The sequence below is a fragment of the Streptopelia decaocto genome, assembly GCF_964273445.1.
Source record: "Streptopelia decaocto genome assembly, chromosome: 17".
Lineage (NCBI taxonomy): Eukaryota > Metazoa > Chordata > Aves > Columbiformes > Columbidae > Streptopelia > Streptopelia decaocto.
The window spans coordinates 6,517,570-6,532,992 of record NC_138672.1 but is presented as its reverse complement, the minus strand read 5'-3'; the positions used below and the strand labels follow the sequence as shown (position 1 = coordinate 6,532,992).

The window sequence follows — 15,423 nt, the reverse complement described above, 5'->3', positions numbered from 1 at the left end:
GTCCTGCTCCTCCTGTTTGACACCCTGTGCTGCTCCTTGCGTGTGACAGCCTGCGCTGCTCCTCCTGTGTGACACCCTGCACTGCTCCACGTGTGACACTGCGCTGCCCTGTGCTCCTGTGTGTCACTCTGTGCTGTTCCTGTGTGACACTCTGCACCGTTCCTGTGTGACACCCTGCGCTGCTCCACGTGTGACACTGCGCTGCCCTGTGCTCCTGTGTGTCACTCTGTGCTGCTCCTCCTGTGTGACACCCTGCGCTGCTCCACGTGTGACACTGCGCTGCCCTGTGCTCCTGTGTGTCGCTCTGTGCTGCTCCTCCTGTGTGACACCCTGCGCTGCTCCACGTGTGACACTGCGCTGCCCTGTGCTCCTGTGTGTCACTCTGCGCTGTTCCTGTGTGACACCCTGCGCTGCTCCACGTGTGACACTGCGCTGCCCTGTGCTCCTGTGTGTCACTCTGCGCTGTTCCTGTGTGACACCCTGCGCTGCTCCATGTTCCTGTATTGACTCAGTTGCCCAGAGTAAACACAGGGCAGGAACCAGCCCAGGCTGCTGGGCAGGCTTCCCTCGTCCTTTGTAGGGCACGTCCTATAGCTCCACATAGCTTTCTATTTTATGTGCGTCACTTTGATGCCTGAGCTCTGCCTTTGAAGTCACACTTAGCGCGGGCGGTTGGGTTTTGCTGGTGTGTGATCCCGTTCCCAAGTCCTTTGACCTTCCAAGCGTGGCCATCGCAGCGTTTGGCTCGTGCGGTCAGCTCAAGGAATTGGATGCAGCTGCTGCCAGCGCCTGGCGCTGCCCGGGGACACGTTCACCTGGCCAGCCGGGCCGGGAGGGCTGCGGGAAGGAGGCTCCTGTGCCGCTCCAAGAAGCTGCATTGGGTTTGTGTGGGAAGATGCTGGTAACAGGGCCCGGGGCTTTCGAAGGTTACAGAGCTGCACTGGAGCGCTTCCTCCGGCCAGGCAGGACGTGTGGGCGGCTCAGGCAGTGGCAGCTTTTCCCTACAAAAATAATGGTGTGAAAGACCCTGCGTGCCCTGAGCTCTGCCTGAGACCCCGTCCCAGCCGCAGCCCCAGGGCTGAGGTGGCTCTGAGGAATTTTCTGGGAGGCCCTGGGCGTCATCGCCTCGGCTGCGGTAATTGGGATAATCGTGCCCCAATGTCACCTTGAGCTCCTCAGGGGGAAGTTGGTTCTCTAGCGCTGTCGGGTTCTGTCAGGGGAACTACAACTCCCACTGTGCCGCGCAGCGATGGCGCGACTACAACTCCCAGCGTGCCCTGCGAGGTGCGACTACAACTCCCAGCGTGCCCTGCGAGGTGCGACTACAACTCCCAGCGTGCCCCGCGGCGCAGCCCGTGCCGCCTGCCGGCGGGAGCGGCAGCCCTGGCCGAGGGGGTCCCGCCGAGCGCGGGCCGCAGCCCGCCCCGCCAGCAGCCGCCGCCACCGCCGCGGCCTCTGCCGAGGAGGTAGGAGCCGCTTCCCCGCTGCCCCCCCATCCCTCGTAGCGCTCGGGCCGTGCCCCCGCTGAGGCGGGCCGGTTTTGCCCGGCCCGGCCCCGCCGCGGGGTGTCCGGCCTGTGACGCGGCGCCCTCTGCTTTGCCAGGGCCTCCGGTGGCGGCCGGCGGAGCGGAGCTGCCGGCTTCAAGTCCCCGGTGAGTCCCCAACCGGGCTGTGGGGAGGTGGGCCCTGCTCGGTGGCTCCGCCGGAGCGGGGAAGCGGGACTGGCGGCTCGGTGCTCCCCGGGAGCCGCTCGCACGTTGGCGGTGCCTCAGCCCGGCCCAGCGGGGACTGTTTGTCCCGGAGGGTGAAGTTGCTCGTTGCCGGGGTCACTGCCCCCTCGGTTTAGCACAGAGTCATTCTGGGTGCTTCTCTTCAGTGCCAAATGGTGATTTTTTTTGTTTTCACTTTACGCTGTAAATCAGCAAGATGTTGCAGGGTATGATATGGAGCAGGCTGACAGCACATAAACTGATAAATATTTTACCTGAGCTTTTGCTGCTTTATGCCCAGGAGATTTTATTTTATTTTTTTTTTCCTTCTTTCTCCTTTTTTTTTTTTTTTTAACCAGTGACCCATAGAGTGTTTTCTGACCAGTGCCCTCCAGCACTGTAGCATCTTATCCAGGGCCAAGTTCGTGTTAAATGTGTTCTGTGCTCTGCAGGTCCCATCTCCAAGGTCCTGCCAACCTAATGGAGCCAATGAAGAAGCCCTGCAGTGTGAAATCGAAGAACTGAAACAGAAAGACCTTGCTCTAGACCAGGAAATCACACAATTATTGTCCGAGTATGTCCTTGACAAGTGTTTGCTCTGATGCCTCGGTTATTTTTGGTTTTAAAATAAAATATGATCAAGGAATTAGAGCTAAAAGGTGGCCTCTTATAATCCCATTTTTCTTATGGTGCCATACGGTGTTGATTGCAGTGTTGTTTGGAGTTATGGAACCAGTTAAAAACAAGAGGAAATTATTTCTGGTTTATTTGGTCAAGCAAAACCAGTTTTACTAGTTGCTTGGATAAGGAGGTTTTTGCTGAGGTAATTCCATGTAAATTGGCAATGAATTGTTTTAGCAATTATGATACTACAACATGTCATACTACTAGAAGAGCTTGTTCATGTGAGAATTAAAATTGAGATAATGACTTGTATGACCTGCCAGATTTAGTCCCAGATAAATCTGTTTCCTTTTTTATTCTGTCTTGATCAAGTGTTCACTTGGTTTGTGTCTGAGGTGAGTGGGTTAAACTTGTATGTTCAAGAAGCGGAAGCGTTTCCCAAGCAAGAATGCTCTGACATGATGGGTGCCCTGTACAGGTAGTGCAACTGGTTTATTGTGGTTTCTTATGACACATTGTGGCAGCTGCTTATTAACAACCATTTTGAGATAAAATTACTGCTTGATTTTTAAAGAGAGGGAATCTCTATTCCTTGCGAAGGAGTGATAATTTCTAAGCTAATAAGTCTTGATGTGGAAAAAACAAACTACTCAAAATGAGGATCTGCTAATTTGTAGGTTTCATGTTTATGACTTGCAGCAACTGTACTTGCTGCCTTCAGATTCTGCTTTAGATGTGCCAGGTGTGGGTGTCTCAGCTCTACTTGCTGTGCTCGGTCGGTGGTGGCAGCACTCGCTGTGCAGCAGCAGCACCGATCCCACTGTGTCATTTTTTTGACCTTTCTGGTTTTATTTGTACAGAGGCTACAGCCTGGAGGAACTGGAGAAGCACATCTCTCTGCTCCATGAGTATAATGATATTAAAGACGCTGGACAGATGCTGTTAGGCAAGCTGGGTAAGGAACAGGAAAGCTGTTGAAGAATTTCTCAGTCAATGTTTTCATATAGAAAGAGAGAAGCTCCTACACTGTGAAGGCAGAGCTGGTTTTAAAGATTCTTCAATTCTAGGCTTATATTACCCAATCACTTGTGCAAGCACAAATGCTTCTGTCATTATTTTCTTGGGATATTTTTAGAACTGAGTGTGTGAAATAATTGACTGTTACTTTAGTCTGTGTTATGGATCACCAGAATTTGATAAGTCTTATTAATTTTTGTCAGTTTTGTCCTTCATGTGCTAAAAGGAAGTGTTGAGACAAGTGGGGAGTGTAGCAGCAAAACCTGAGGTTGTTTTCATAGCTGTGGGAGGTTCTGTGAGATAGCTGGGGGCTACTGGGAGGAAAACGCAACTTTTCTGACTGATCTTTGTTTAATGGAAGCAATGGTATTGCTTTCTTTTGCAGCTGTTATCCGAGGGGTTACTACAAAGCAGCTCTACCCTGAATATGATCTGGAGCTCAGTGACTAGCAGTGAACCTGAAAACTGCTGCATCCTGCAAAGATGGCTGTTACTGGACTATTGTATTTTGATGTCATATCAGTTTAGAACTGATAGCGTGGCATCAGAAGTATGTATGTAGAATTGCAACAGCATATGGGTTAACAGTCTTATTTCCAAGAAGCTTTTGAACTTGAAAGTCGTTGAATCTATCAGCTGTTTCCTGCTTGTGGGAAAGGGATGTAAGACTTTGGATAATTTCGTCTGCTACCTGATCAACACTATTTTTAGTTTCTCTTTTGGAAAGGCTGTAATTCAGGTTGATGTTAAGACTCTTCTCGTGAAGCCTTCGCTTCTCTTCAACATCCAGGGGCTATTTGGATACTGAATGGATAGAGGATGGGAGGGCATACATATATGCAATGTAATTAATAGCTGCTTTGAAAGAAAAACCCCTCAGAAGTAGAGATGGAAGAAGGCTGAAGTCGTGGTCATTTGGGGGTTTTGTTCTGTTTTGTGATCAAATCTGGTTAAGTCCGGATGGTTTACATTTTTGTACTTAACTGCTCTGGTATCTGGAGGTTTTGTATCATTTCTGTAGTAAATGTCAAAATGTGAAGTTGTGTTGAACTGTGTGGTCTGAATAAAGCAGCTATCACATTTCTCAGTAATTCACTTTAAGAGCCTATGAAACATTGCATGAACCTGGGAACAAATTATTAAACTATATTCTGAGACTATATATGTATTATTTAAATGTTTTCCAATGACTCTTAATGGAGACAGTGTGGCAGCGCTACCCAGTAATGGGTAGGAGCAGAACTACATTTACTTTCTAAATGCAGAGTCACTGTGAAAGTGAGCGGTGTCCTGAACATAAAATGATGTTGAGAGCGTGAGTGTTACAATGTCGGGTGTCAGAACAGGGTGACTGCACAGACCAAATTTGGCTGTTTTGGGCAGTTCCAAGGGATAAAGCGCTCTGCTGACTGCAGATCCATTGTCCCTTTTTCACTCAAGCTTGATGTACTCCTGCCCATTTCTACTTCTAACACCTTGCCAGTAAGTTCCTCCTGTCTCCATTCAGGCTCATGCTGCAGTCTGCTCATTATTTCCAAATTTGAATCAAATGAGTCTGTCTTGGAGTGCTTGGAGAGCAGAAAATGGTCACAAAGGCTGCTGCTGAGAATAGAGAATTGGTTTTGTGCTCTCCATTCTGGACCAGGCAAAGAAATATCACTAATAAGTATCTTGTTTTGCCATAAAAGTCCTGAGGAGAAGTCTAAAGCAGGGGAACAAAGTATCTGTATTCTGTGATTCATTTAAGCTTTTGCCTCCACTAATGTGCAGCTGTGCTTCTCGGAGGGTATTTACTGCGGCCATATAAAAATGGACTCTCATGGGTATGGTTACAGGTTTATTGTCCCCACCATAAACCCCTCCTGCCAAGTGTGGAAAACTGTGTCTTGGGGTAGTTTTAAGAGGAGGAAAAAAGTTGCAAGGCAGCTAGAACTGGGGGACACATTGCTGTTTGGGCTGGTATTTTCTCTGTGGAAGAACTGGTTGAGCCTGGAGCGTTCCAACCAAACTGTTAGTCTGGCAATGATCACACACAACTGGAAATGGTTTTTGCAATGAGAAATACGTACAGAAATTCCTTCAGTTTGTGTTAGGTGTGAGCATTGCAGAACAAACAATACTCCGTTACCAAAGTCACTGAAGATTATTTAAGGATGGAGTAGTCTATGTTTTCTTCCCCTCTTTGTAGGAGCACTAGGAGCACCGGTGTTCTGTGCGGCTCCAGAGCTCGTGCTTCACTTGGCACAAGACAGTTTTCTGTGGCAGGTGCCCTGACTCCAGCCCCTTCTCCACAGAGGATGAACACACACAGAGCCGCCCAGCTGAGGTAAGAACAAAGTGCCCTTGGGGAGTCCCTGCGGCTCTGCAGCCGAGTTCCAAGCCAAGAAACAGCCTCTTCTCTGTTAGGTCATTTTCAGTTTTATTTCTTACGCATCAGTCCCTATTACAAAGCCTCTTTCCTGATCACACATGTCTACTCTGTATATAACCATTTCCTTGAATTGCTTTGTGTAAGCTGTGTTTTCTCCTGTACATCCTTCTTTTAGCCTGATTTTGTATCTTTTGTATCTGAGAGCACGGCTAATGAAAAGAAAATATTCTAGTACAACAGAGGGAAAATAAAATCTATGCAGTTGATAAGCTAATGCTGCCAGTTGCAAGGAACAAACAAATCTGTGCAATCAAGGGAATACAGCTCCCTAAGATGCTGTATTTCCTGTCACTAAACAATTTGGGGATGGGTTTTTATATCCCTTAGCAACCTAATGTTCCCAAAGTCAACAGGAATTTTGGCACAGCTAACTCCTGTTAATGAACTGTTTGTGATGCTTTAAAAAAAATGATACAGCCTGTCACTGAAAAAAATGCCTCTCTGATTAAACTCATCTCAAGGCAAGGGTGGAAGTGAACTGCAATTAACCTCTTTCCTTCTGCTGTCCATCATGCTGTCAGCACGTAGCTGCGTTATTGTGCTACAGAAATTGCTTGTGGACGTTCCCTCCGCTGCGTGCACTCAGCTGTCTGCAGCGTGGGCCATCTCCGCATCCGCCGTCTGAAGGAGACTTTTATCCTGATGACCTAGTGTTTTCTCCAACTCTGTTTTCACTTTAAGCTGACAGTCCCAAATTGCTTTCTGTACACTCTGCAGGTTCCACTGTGTCCTCAGGAGAGCGTCATCCAGTGTGAAAACACCATCGCGTGTTCTCCGCACTTGTGTGCACACAGCAGATGATTTCAGCTCCAGACCAATCTCGTGAACTATTTTTCGGAGGTACTGCTGAGTCTCATGCAAGCAATGGACTTCTAGAAGGAGACAGAGATTCTGTCAGAAGCAGTGAAGTGTTGACACAAATTCAGACCTTGACTGTAAATCCAGACAGCCCTCACAGTTCTGCTGAAAGAACTGGGTGGGTAGAAGAGACTATAGAAGATACAGCGCAGGTGGACTGCAATTTTCTGGAATGCTGCGGGTTGTCCAGGTCCCTCCCAAAGTGAATGTTTTAGAAAACAAACTCAGATACAGGAGAGTAATGTAGAAATGTAGGTATTTCAAAGTGGGTAAGAAAAGGTACCTTTTTAACAAGACAATTTGTGAGGAGACTGGTTGTAAAAAATCAAAGGACATTTAACCCCCGCCCCCCCACACACACGCAAAACTGCATTACACTGAAACACTGGGATAAAGAACAATTTTGCCCCATAGGTATTCACTATGCAAATGTTCTTGCTTCAGTCCAAGATTTGGAACTGGCAGGGAAAACCCTGTGAGCCAGGTGCACAGCTGGCTTGATTTACCACAGCAGCTTCAGTACCGCGAGGGCTCCAGATCTTGCCCTAACAAAAAATATTTCCACAGCACTAAAAAGCTCATCTAATGAGGAGATGCTTTTGTGACTTGAAACTACAAACTATTACATTTTTGGCAGAGATTACCAGTTACGTGTTGATACAAAGTTCCCACCAACTCATTTTGCATTAAATCACTAACAAGAAACTGAAGTTTTCTGACTTATTTGCTATAATAGATACTCAGACTTCCCCAGTAGTTTTTATACCAGTCCTACCTAGCTGGAATTCTGGTGGTGCAAACTGGAGGCATCGGATGCCTGTGATTATCGGAGGGCTCTTTCCCGTGGGGCGAATCAACCCGTGGACAGCCAGCTCATAAGCCTCTTGTGTTTGCATATCAATGTTAGAATACCTGCAAAAAGGAAAAAAAGGAGCAGTGCAGACACTTAGTACTTCTCAATGGGATTCAAAATATCTCTGTGCTAATAAAGCTGCAATTTTTATAATGGTGTATGTGTTGAGTTTTTGTGTACATTTTAACACTATATGTACTGTCAGTAGTGTAGCACAGTTTGGGAGGGAAGTACTTGGTCACATCTACAAGATATTTTTGTAGGCCCTAATGTGGCTAATAGGTCCTAAAATAGCTGGAGATTTGAGGATACAAGGACATTTGACTGCAACCTCAGAGTCCAGAGCACTCAGAGTCACTTCTCTCCGTCCCTGGCCAGCACTCCAGCCTTTAAAGACTTTCATTATGGCAAACAAAATCATCTCGTTTGTTTGAAAGACCAGCAGTCAGATCAGGTCAGCTGCATTTCCCCGCTGGTACGTACATCAGCAGGGCCTTATGATTTGTTCCTTGAATGACCGCGAGAATCCGTTCCAGCTTCTCCCTTGTGATATGATCTGCAAGTATTAAGGCGAAAACAAAGTCTCAATTATCCATCCAGAAACAGCAAAGAGACGGCAGCATAAAATGTGCCATCAGGGTACCACTGTGACAGACAGACACATAAAAACGGGCTCCAGCAAAGTCACATCTCCGGGCTGTAGCCTGGTAACACACAGAGCAGCTCAGCACTGGGCAACAATGGGAAGAATCAGTTTGCTTAATTGATTTAAAGATGTTGGCTCCAGTTTCTCTTATTGGGTGTTTGAAGAGTTTCATTTAATGAACGCTTCCAATCGCTATCTCTAGGTATGATTTACGGAGAGATCTGGGGCCCACCCAATTCAGCAGCAACCCCTGTGATCAGGACTCGTACTGGCTGTGTAGATGGTGGGGTTGTACTTAGAACAGGTGGACTATAATGTCAGGACTGCATGTGGGCTGCATGTAAAAACAACAACTAGAAAGCACCTCAGGCGTTCCTTTCATCATTATGCAATTTACCTGGCTAAACACTTCACAGTTGGCCTGCAGTTGGTGTTCTATTTTTGTTTGTTTTTAAAACACATCAACTCAGTTTCTTACCAAATGTTGTCTTCTCTACAAGCTTCCCTGTGTCTGAGAAGTCATCAGTGGCTTTACCAAACAGCCCACCGACAGTGTAAACCTTGAAGAAGGGCAAAGAATGGAATTTATCAAAGAAATACTCCAAGCAACTGAGTACCAACATTCTGCTGTGCAGCTGCTAGGATGTGCAGGCTATGATGGTGTTGCACAAAAACACAGCGGCATCCTCTTCTCATACAACCACGTGCAGACACTCGCATGAAGGATGAATTCTGGGCACCAAAAAGCTCTTAAAAGCGTTGTTGGGTTTTAGACACAAAAGCAGAACCACTGCCATGAGGCCAGTCTGGGGCACCGGGGCAGGAATCAAGTGTGAGGCTGCGCTCAGATGTCCCGAGGCCCTTCCAAACCATCACCTACCCTGGTCAGGTGGCAGTTGTACAGGTCGGCGAGCAGCTTGTTCCCGTGGCCTATGCCAAGCACTGAAACACAGAGAACAGGGAACCCGTTATTCAGCCACACAGAAAGTTACTGACGTGCGTTTATCACACACACACTACTTTTCTTCCCCCCTGGACAGGGCTGTTTCTCCTTTAGAAGTCTCTTTTAGAAGCAATGCAATTAGACCCCCAAATTACTACCTGTCATTAAAACTACAATAAGGCTGTAACTAGGGCATTTGGATTTTCCCAGAACTTTCCACCTGGGTACTTCAGGACAATTGCTTAGCAATGCTGGTCACAGTGAAGCAAGTGGCAGAGCAGACACGGTGTCACGAGCAGGAGCTCGGTGTGTCACAGCAAAGCCCCGTGTGCTGGGGGAAGGGGTCACTCATCTCCTGGCACTGCTAGTGCGTTGTTGGATCGTTCCTTCGATGTTTTAGCATTTGTACTCCCAGTACTCCCAGCCGGGTTGTGAGACCCGGGCGGCGTTGCTGTGTAAGGGCTGAGCGTTCAGCGCCGCTTTCCCACGGGCAAACCCACCCCCCGCAGGCAGCGGGACGCGGGGCCGCTCGGGGACCAGACCCACCGAACACTCCCGAGGCTTTCACGTCCAGCCGGTGACCCGCTCCGATCTTCAGCCGCCTGAACTGCGGGCCTCGCACTGCAACGGACACACACAGCGTCAGGACCGCCCCGCAGCTCCCGCCGGGGCTCCGCCACCCGCTGCTCCCCCCGCCAAGGCCGAGACCCCGCGGCGGCCCTTACCGAGCGGGTGGTCGGCCAGCACTGGCACCCTCATGGCCACCAGCCCCGTGTCCCCGCTGTCACCCGGGGCCGGCAGGAACCGGACGTGTTGCCGCGGGGCGCGCACCGACGCCGCGTTCAGGTCTGCAAGAGAAGCGGAGGGTCAGGGGCAGCCCCCGGGGTACGGGGTGGGGGGTCCCGCCGCCGGTCTCCGCCGCGCTCACCGCGCAGCAGCTTCGTCTCCACCGCCTCCCGGACGCAGCCCCACGCCACCCCCGCCGGTTTGTACACGGCGAACAGCCCCCCCGGCACCGCCGCCATGCCGCCTGCCCGCTCCGCCCCGCTCCGCCCCGCCGGGCGCTTCCGGGGCAGCGGCGGTGGCGGCGGAGGGGGCGATGCTGCTGCTGCGGCGGGCGGTGGCGCGGGCCGGGGTCTCGCTGCTGCGGGCGGGTCCCGGTTCTCCAGGCAAGTGCCAGTTCCCTGTCCCGGCCCCCGCGGGCACCTCAAGGGCGTCCGGGCGGTGCCCGCCCCGTTTTCCGTCCCCGCCGGGCCGGTTCCTCACCCGCTGCTCCCGCAGGCAGAACGTGTGTGAGCCACAGCGAGCCGCGGGCCCGGGATGGACACGGCGAGGAGGAGGAGGAGGAGGCGGAGGAGGAGGAAGGGTGCTACCAGCTGTACCCCGGGCACATCCCCACCAGCCCGCTGCAGAAGGCGCTGCTGGCTGCCGGCTCGGCGGTTATGGCTCTGTATGACCCCTACAGACACGGTAAGCCGAGCTGAGAGGACACCCAGGATCCATATGAACATCCGGCAGATCCTGCCCTGTGTCTCCTGGGAGTTTCTCGGGGGACTTTGTTTGTTGTCTCCCATTGTGTGAGACATTCAGTAATGGGGCAAGTGCAGAGCTGAGACCTAGCCCAGGGCAGGAGGGGGTGAGGAACCCCAGACACCCCACAGTGATCTCCTGCTGACCCCCTGCAATGCCATGTGGCTCCATTTTATTCCTCTTTGGTCCCTTAGACCTCACACCTGCTCCTGCATCTCTTCCTGCGGGTGACACGAGGTCAGAGCAGCTCCAAGGTTGAAGATCTGTGGTTTGTGGGGCTCCTCGCTTTGCCACAGGGTCTCTGCATGGTCCTGGCCAAGGGGTTCATTGCCCCATTTCCTCACCTGCCAACACAGAGCTGGGTATTGCGAAAAGCACTCTTGGGTCACTGTCTGGTCTCTCTTTCAGACATGGTTGCAGTCCTCGGGGAGACCACAGGCTGCCTTGCCCTGCCCAGCCTGCGAGACAAGATGAAACATCACCCTGAAGGTTACCGCATCCTCCAGTGCGTCCCTCCGCATCGCTCCCTCCCTCACCGCGTGGTTCATGGCGGGGAGGGAGACACGAGGCCAAACACGTTCCTTGGGCCCCATGAAGGGAGAGCCCGCGGCTTCCTGTCTTAAAGCCAGCACAGGCGTTTTGTTAGCTCTAACCCTCCAGGTTTCTTATTATATTTTTAACGATCACAAGAGCCTGTGGCAAATCTAAGGGCAAGAGTGCAGCAGCTGCTGGGCCCAGCCCTATTCCAAGCGCTGCTGTCTGTCTGTCCCGCTTCGCTGCTGGAACTGGCAGGTGCCAACACAAGGAGATGCAGCAGCAGACAGGGGGGAGAAATCCATGGACGTGGTGCATGCAGCACTGCAGCGATGAAAACCCACCACATCCATGGATTTCTCCTCTGCACCTGCTGCTGCATCTCTTTGCATCGGTGTTTTCATCTCTGTTGGTCTGCCTCCTCTTAGACACCTCCATATTTTCCTTCCAGATGCCTACAGCATGTCCCCAGCTCCTTTTCTCCAGGACCTTGTGCTGTGGGTTTCTCTGGCAGACTCATTGGCCTGTGTTTCACTTTCAGGGAACGGCCTCGCATCCGTCTCTCCACCTTGGACATGACCAGGCTGCGGGGGCTGCCAGACGGCACGCTGGGCCGAGAGTATGTCCGGTTCTTGGAGGACAATGTGAGTGTGGGGGTTTGTAGGGTGAAGTGGCTGTAGTTGATCCCTGTGCCAGGAGCATGGATGTGCTTTAGGGGGAGACTGGAGCCATAGAGGAACCTGTGGGGAACACTCTGGGCATGAGAGGGAGCTGGGGAGACAGAATGAGATGCTGGGTATTAGACAATGCTGGATTTGTCACCGGTGCTGCACAGTCCTTGATTTTTGTCTATATAAATGACACTGACCCCCATCATTGGGGGCTGGGAGATGCGCTGATGGAGGGGACCACATGTTGCTGTGCATTAAAGAACATGACCAGAAGCCTGAGGTTTGGAAGGAGCTGATTTGGACCTCTTTGGATTTGCAGAAGGTTTCTCCAGACACCCGGATGCCACCCAAATTTGTTGATGATGAAGAACTGGCGTACGTGATCCAGCGGTACCGAGAAGTCCATGACATGATGCACACCCTTCTCGGCATGCCAACCAACATGCTAGGTGGGCGGCAGGGGGCTCGGAGGGCTGCGCTGCCCAACCCCACCTCTCCCAGGAACAGAGACACCTGGGCCAAACTCCCTGATCCTCAGCCTGAGGTGGTGTGCTGGGAGGTTTGCACCATCGCTGGCTCTGTGGTGACCAAGAGCCTGTGGGATGTCACCTTTCTCCTGGTGGGAGCTGCTGTGCCCAAGCCCTGGGTGCAGGCAGCCGCTGGGCGGGCGGGTGTTTGCTGCCTGGCAGGGAGGGTGGCACCGGGGGAGGGTTGTTTTGCAAGCTCTGAGCGAAGGCAGAAGCAGGGGGTTCCTGGTTGCTCCTATTTGCTCATCCTTGTGTCCTTTGCCCTCGTTTTTGAGTCTGACTCAGTCACAAGTCACAAGTCGAGCCTTGCTGGGGAGCCTGCGGGAACCGGCACATCAGGTCTCCTACACAGGCTTTGCCTGAGCCCTGGTGGCATTTCTGAAAGGTCTGTCCCGTGTCGAGCGGTAGGCAGAGCCGTGCAGGGGATCAGGCTTTGGCAGTTGCATTGCTAAAGATCCGTAGGGAGCTGACCTGACCGAGAGGTGTTTCCCAAGCTCATGGGGCATTGACAGGGGGGTGCTGCTCCCTGGGGACCCCAGGCCATCCCTCTCGAGTGGGTGGTGCATGATGAGGCTCATCCTAGCACAGGATGAGGCCACGACCAGGCTTGGGAAGCATTCTCAAGTCCTGCCATGGAGTTGGGGGGATGCGTCTGTAGCATCCTCGGGAAGGGGCAGAAGGTGCAGCCTGCATTGCACAGCCCTGGGTGGCCATCGACCTGGCTGTTCTGCCCACTCACGGCTCCCTGCTCCCTCCCAGGTGAGGTCGTGGTGAAGTGGTTTGAAGCCGTCCAGACGGGGCTGCCCATGTGTGTCCTGGGAGCAGCGTTCGGCCCCATCCATCTCAGCGCACGGTAAGCACCGGCCGATGAGGAGGGAGTCTCTGCCATGGGGACGTGCCAGCCTGGGTGATGCTTGCCAGGGTCCTCTGGGGATGAAGAGGGGAACACTGCTAGTTTGCAGCGGGGTGTTGGAGGGGATCCCTGGTGTGAACCGTCTGCTCTGTCCCCACAGCCCAGGGAAGCAGTGACAGTGGGAGGCACGACTTTGTCTGGTCGCTGAAGCAGAACCTGATGCTTCATTTGCTCCCAGCTCTGACTTTCCTGTGCCAGGCAGGAGGAGCAATGCCCGGGCCTGGCTGCCCTGTGCTGGGCACATGTTGAGGCCAGCAGGACTTTTACCATGCTGGCAGCTGTTTCCTGCCCCAGCACATCTGTTTTGGTGGCCCAGCACAATTTGGGGATTGTGAAACCTGAGTTCTTGTCTTGGGTTTGCTGCTGACTGTAACCTTCCAGCACACCGTCCTCTTCTGTGCCTCAGTTTCCCCTGTGAGTTAAGCAGGAGGGATGCTAGAAGGGTGGAAGGGTACCTGGGACATATGGTTTTGTCACCTGATTACAATGGGGACTTGGAGAATGACATCAAAAATAAAACAAGGAAATTAAAACTGTCACCTCCTGTATTGTTTATTCCAGAAAGCTGCAGGTCCTGGCCACCGAGCTGGTTCCCTGGGCGATTCGGAGCGGGCTCAACGCCAGCTGTATCCTGAATGTCTACTATGAGCAGCGCTGGGAGCAGTCGGTGGAATCCCTGCGGGAGGAGATTGGCATCTTCCCCCCCCCAGCCATTCGAGTGTGAGAGCTCAAGTACGGGGAGGGGACAGGGGCTCCCCGCTGGCAGACAGCAGCCGTCCCCTGCCACGCTCCGTCTCCTCCTGCCCGGCAGCGCCGTGTGGCTCTACCACCATCCGCCACGGACCCGAGGGCTGAGTTTTCTCCTGCCAAGAGCTGGCACCCTCCTGTTGGTAGAGGCCAAGTGGCACCTCCCTGTGCTGTGACAAAACTTGACCCTTTTTGCTGTTTGTGATTCAGTGGAGGGATGACAAAGCCCACCAAGCCTTTGCCAGCGGGGTCTGGCTGCTCAGGTCCCCACGGCAGCAGCGCTCCAGTACTGATGCTCTGAAATGCTGGGATGGGGAGGGAGCAGAGCTGGTTAACAACACACTGCCACAAACTGCCACGTTGGCCTTCTGCAGCTCGAGGGCTGTGTAGGCAAATTCCTCCTCCCACCCTCCCTGGCAAGATCGAAACTTAAAGTCTTGGGGCTGCCCTGGACTGGAGCTAAACAAGTGATTTACAGAGCAGCCCAGGGGCAGGTTTGGTGTGTGCAACAGTGAAATCCCAGCTTGTACTGGTGCCTGACTGGTCTCCTGATGAGCCACGTGGGATGTGTCTCACGCCTTGGAGACCAGCCAGTGCACGATTGCACGCTGATGGAGCAGGCAGGGAAATACCTTTGGATATTATCCGAGCTGGATTGGCTGTTTGAGAGCTGATCCCAGGCTGCCGTATCTCCCTGTAGTCCCTCCCCATCAAAACTGCTGACATCTGTGTGATTGCACTGGGTTTTCAGTAGGAATCCTCCCCTCCTTGGGCGACAAAATGACACGATCAGGAATAAGGAGCTGAATCCTGGGAGCACAGAAATGGCGTCTGCTTGTGCTGTGTCTGGGAGCTGATTGCTGAGTTAATTAAACAGGGCTCCAGACTGCCAGCAGCTGGAGAGCAGAGCCGTGGGATGCAAGGGCAGAGAGGCACCAGGCCGGGAGCTCTTTGTACGTGTGGGTTTGCTGTTGAAACTCCTCCTGCTTAATAAAATCCACGGTGGAGCTTGTGGTTCATTGTCCCTCTCCTTCCACCCCATCTCCCCTTCTGAGGGAGAGATCTGATGAGAAACCTCCCCCTTTTTCAGGTGCGGCGGGGTCTGCTGTTCTTTGTCTGCGGTGGTAGGCGATGGCAGGGTACACACATGGCCGTGAATCCCTGGGGGCCGGGACACAATGTGGGCTGCAAAACATCTTTCCAGCTGGGATTTGGGGCTGTTGAGCAACTTCTTGTGCTGGTCCTTGCAGAAGGGCCCGGACAGGGGAAGATCGGGGTGCGGAGCAGGAGGGGGACAAAGCTGCGGGCTTCCTGAAGTGATCCTGGTTCCCAGGGGAGGGAGAGGGTGCTCTGACTGGGGTCTTTTGGGGGACATGGCATTGCCCCGCTATGACCTTCACCGGCTCCATCCCAGTCTCCC

At 52.4% G+C, this 15,423-nt stretch overlaps 3 protein-coding genes across 3 annotated transcripts; 2 read left to right on the top strand and 1 right to left on the bottom strand.

Annotated features, from left to right (window-relative positions):
- Positions 1 to 1,210: 1,210 nt before the first annotated feature.
- Positions 1,211 to 4,441, top strand: SWI5 (SWI5 homologous recombination repair protein). The gene is made up of 6 exons (XM_082068008.1): positions 1,211 to 1,284; positions 1,317 to 1,466; positions 1,604 to 1,652; positions 2,162 to 2,283; positions 3,194 to 3,288; positions 3,736 to 4,441. The coding sequence occupies exons 1-6, from the start codon at positions 1,250 to 1,252 to the stop codon at positions 3,798 to 3,800; spliced, it is 516 nt and encodes a 171-aa protein (XP_081924134.1). The 5' UTR covers positions 1,211 to 1,249; the 3' UTR covers positions 3,801 to 4,441.
- Positions 4,442 to 5,733: 1,292 nt separating this feature from the next.
- On the bottom strand, positions 5,734 to 10,144 carry TRUB2 (TruB pseudouridine synthase family member 2). Its single transcript, XM_082068006.1, has 8 exons — positions 10,010 to 10,144; positions 9,807 to 9,929; positions 9,628 to 9,702; positions 9,019 to 9,080; positions 8,617 to 8,698; positions 7,976 to 8,048; positions 7,415 to 7,551; positions 5,734 to 6,653 (listed from the first exon to the last, which is right to left on the bottom strand). The coding sequence occupies exons 1-8, from the start codon at positions 10,104 to 10,106 to the stop codon at positions 6,364 to 6,366; spliced, it is 939 nt and encodes a 312-aa protein (XP_081924132.1). The 5' UTR covers positions 10,107 to 10,144; the 3' UTR covers positions 5,734 to 6,363.
- A 1-nt stretch (position 10,145) lies between these two features.
- Positions 10,146 to 15,017, top strand: COQ4 (coenzyme Q4). Its single transcript, XM_082068007.1, has 7 exons — positions 10,146 to 10,254; positions 10,367 to 10,551; positions 11,020 to 11,116; positions 11,687 to 11,789; positions 12,136 to 12,265; positions 13,103 to 13,196; positions 13,818 to 15,017. Exons 1-7 carry the CDS (start codon positions 10,181 to 10,183, stop codon positions 13,978 to 13,980), a joined length of 846 nt encoding a protein of 281 aa, XP_081924133.1. The 5' UTR covers positions 10,146 to 10,180; the 3' UTR covers positions 13,981 to 15,017.
- Positions 15,018 to 15,423: the final 406 nt, after the last annotated feature.